The sequence below is a fragment of the Diachasma alloeum genome, unplaced genomic scaffold (genome assembly GCF_001412515.2).
Source record: "Diachasma alloeum isolate Michigan unplaced genomic scaffold, Dall2.0 Dall_scaffold_00340, whole genome shotgun sequence".
NCBI lineage: Eukaryota > Metazoa > Arthropoda > Insecta > Hymenoptera > Braconidae > Diachasma > Diachasma alloeum.
In genome coordinates, this window is record NW_021680479.1 from 323,147 (window position 1) to 325,613 (window position 2,467).

Sequence of the window (2,467 nt, forward strand, 5' to 3'; positions counted from 1 at the left end):
ATCGATTTTCGATTATTTTTTTCCAAACATCGATGTTTTGAAGGTCGATCAATCGATTTTCAATCCTTTTTTCCACCCATCGATGATTTCAACAGTCGATTAATCGATTTTCGATCTTCTCTTCAAATATCGATGTTTTGAACGGTTGATTAATCGATTTTTGATTCTTTTTTCAAATATCGATGCCCTCAGCGGTCGATTAATCGATTTTCGATTTTCCCAAACATCGATTTTTTAACCAAAAACTAACAAAATTTTGAATTTTTTCAAAATTCAAAAAAAATGTCATCATTTTCTACACTATGTACGTTGTAAATGGTGAGTGGACAAGTCCAGTCGTCTATTGTTTTTTCAAATATATATCTTTCAATAAAAATAATAAAAAATTCTTTAAAAAAATCATTTTTTCCCTGTAATGAGAAATAGCTTCGATTTCCTTCGACAATCAATATTATCCAAAACATCGTCCACCCCCTCAAACCCTGATCCCCATTAAAAACGGCCACGAACCACTTATCCGCACCGCTGCCGAATCCCCGATGAAATCCCCCGAAAATAAAGAAAAAAAAAAAAAAATGACCAACAACAATGAAACGAACGAACAAACAAAAGAATGGACTCAACATCGACGTACCAATGATAACCAAAATGCCGTATAAATGCAGAAAAAAATCTATGTCACGGGTAATGTTGCTGGAGTGGCTGGCACATATGGGCTGAATTACCCCCCGTACCGATGGCATTAGTACCAAAGCAACGCTGAAACTTGAGCGGTATTCCTGCTTGCTAATAGGCGGCAGGATGGACGGTTAGTCACTGGGGTGGTAATGCCGATGGTGTTTTAAATTCACCCGTAACAGTAACACCATTAGTCTGGCCGGGGAATTGTGATGACGATACTGGTGGTTGATGATTGAATGCCGGTGCATAACACTGGGGAAAATAAAGTTCAGGCTTAACGACTGTCGGTGTGAGTCCCCTTGGCACAGGCACAGGCCCAATAGCAGCGGACGTCGTTGTCTTAACATCGCTGCTCGAATTTCTCCTGACTTTGCTGGCATGTGGATTCATATGATTATCAATGTGCTTCTTGACCTCGGGCTCAGTGGCAAAACGCCTGCGGCAATTGGGCATTGGACAGCAGAATGGCCTGTCCCCCTGATGTGTTCGCGTGTGCTGATCAAGTATAGCTTTCTGCCTAAAGTCTTTACCGCACTGTTGACACTTGTAAGGTTTTTCACCCGTATGTATACGTAAATGTTGATTAAGTATGGTCCTCTGTCTAAAATTACGGCCACAGTAAACACAACCGTACGGTTTTTCATTCGTATGTATGCGCAAGTGTTGGGTCAAGTGTGACTGTTGGCGAAATCTTTTGCCACACTCGGGGCACGGGTATGGACGTGATTCTATGTGTATACAGCCGTGCTGAAGTAATGTGCTCTTCTGTTTAAATTCCTTTTGGCATATTGGACAACGGACGTACAGCGGCATACCCGCTGATCTGCCGTGCTGTATGACATCGGGTAGACATGATTTACCACCATTTGTACCATTACCACCAGCCCCACTACCACCACCGCTACCCTGCTGCTGTTTAATGTACTGCAGTGCACCAAAACTGCTTGGCCCACCAGCACCAAACACCGCGTGATTACCCCCCTTTGGATCCTTGAAATAAGCTGGATATTGAATTGAATTGCCATCGGGCGAGGGACTAAATGCCCCTGACTGAGTGTCATTGTCACCGAATGTCGAGGCAACCTCCTCTTTACCGTCCTCAGGGGGAAACGGCACGTCCTGAGGCCACAGGGTTGGTGTCATGCCATTCTTGAAGATCAGATGCGGACTCACATCTGCAATGACAATTATCATACATTTTAGGGATTACCGATATCGCGCGCCACCTGGGTCAGGAAGTCTATGTTCATTGTCTATCTCTGTTTCATTTTGTAACATTCATGATTAGTAGATGTTTTGTTTTTTTTTTTTTCTCTTGTATTTAATGTTCTTTCTTCATTTATGAGTAAAATACACAAGCAGTATCAGCGCGTCGGGTCACGTGCCTCCAGCAGACAGTCGATGGTACAAAAAAAAATAAAAAAATTGTTTATTGTGTGTGTACAAATAAATTAATAATTCTTCAGGTAAAAAGTAACAAAAGTAAAGAAAACACTTCCCATATTAGCGCGAGCACAGAACCTTTACAAGGGCGGGTTATACAGTAGTTTAAGGTGGCCCGAGTAGTTTAAAACCTCGTAATTCTCAGTTTTATGGAATTATAATTTCGTCAATTATAATTTTTTTTTTTTACAGAAATATACAGAATATGGTTGTTTACAGTACGAGACCTTGAGGCTATCCGTAGGCCCGACCTCGGCGAGGGAGTAAAGCTGATGGTGAAGATGAATTATAGTGGGTGAGTGGTATTGCAAACAGGCATATCACGGAATACTGGTTTTTTTTT

General features: G+C 41.5%; 1 protein-coding gene across 1 annotated transcript in view; it reads right to left on the reverse strand.

The window, feature by feature from the left end:
• Nucleotides 1–237: 237 nt before the first annotated feature.
• LOC107040723 (zinc finger protein 768) overlaps nt 238–2,467 on the reverse strand; it is an 18,325-nt gene continuing 16,095 nt past the window's right edge. Inside the window, exon 3 of the mRNA XM_015260929.1 lies at nt 238–1,856. Coding sequence (XP_015116415.1) covers nt 814–1,856 — 1,043 coding nt within the window. The 3' untranslated portion in view covers nt 238–813. The remainder of the gene's footprint in view (nt 1,857–2,467) is intronic.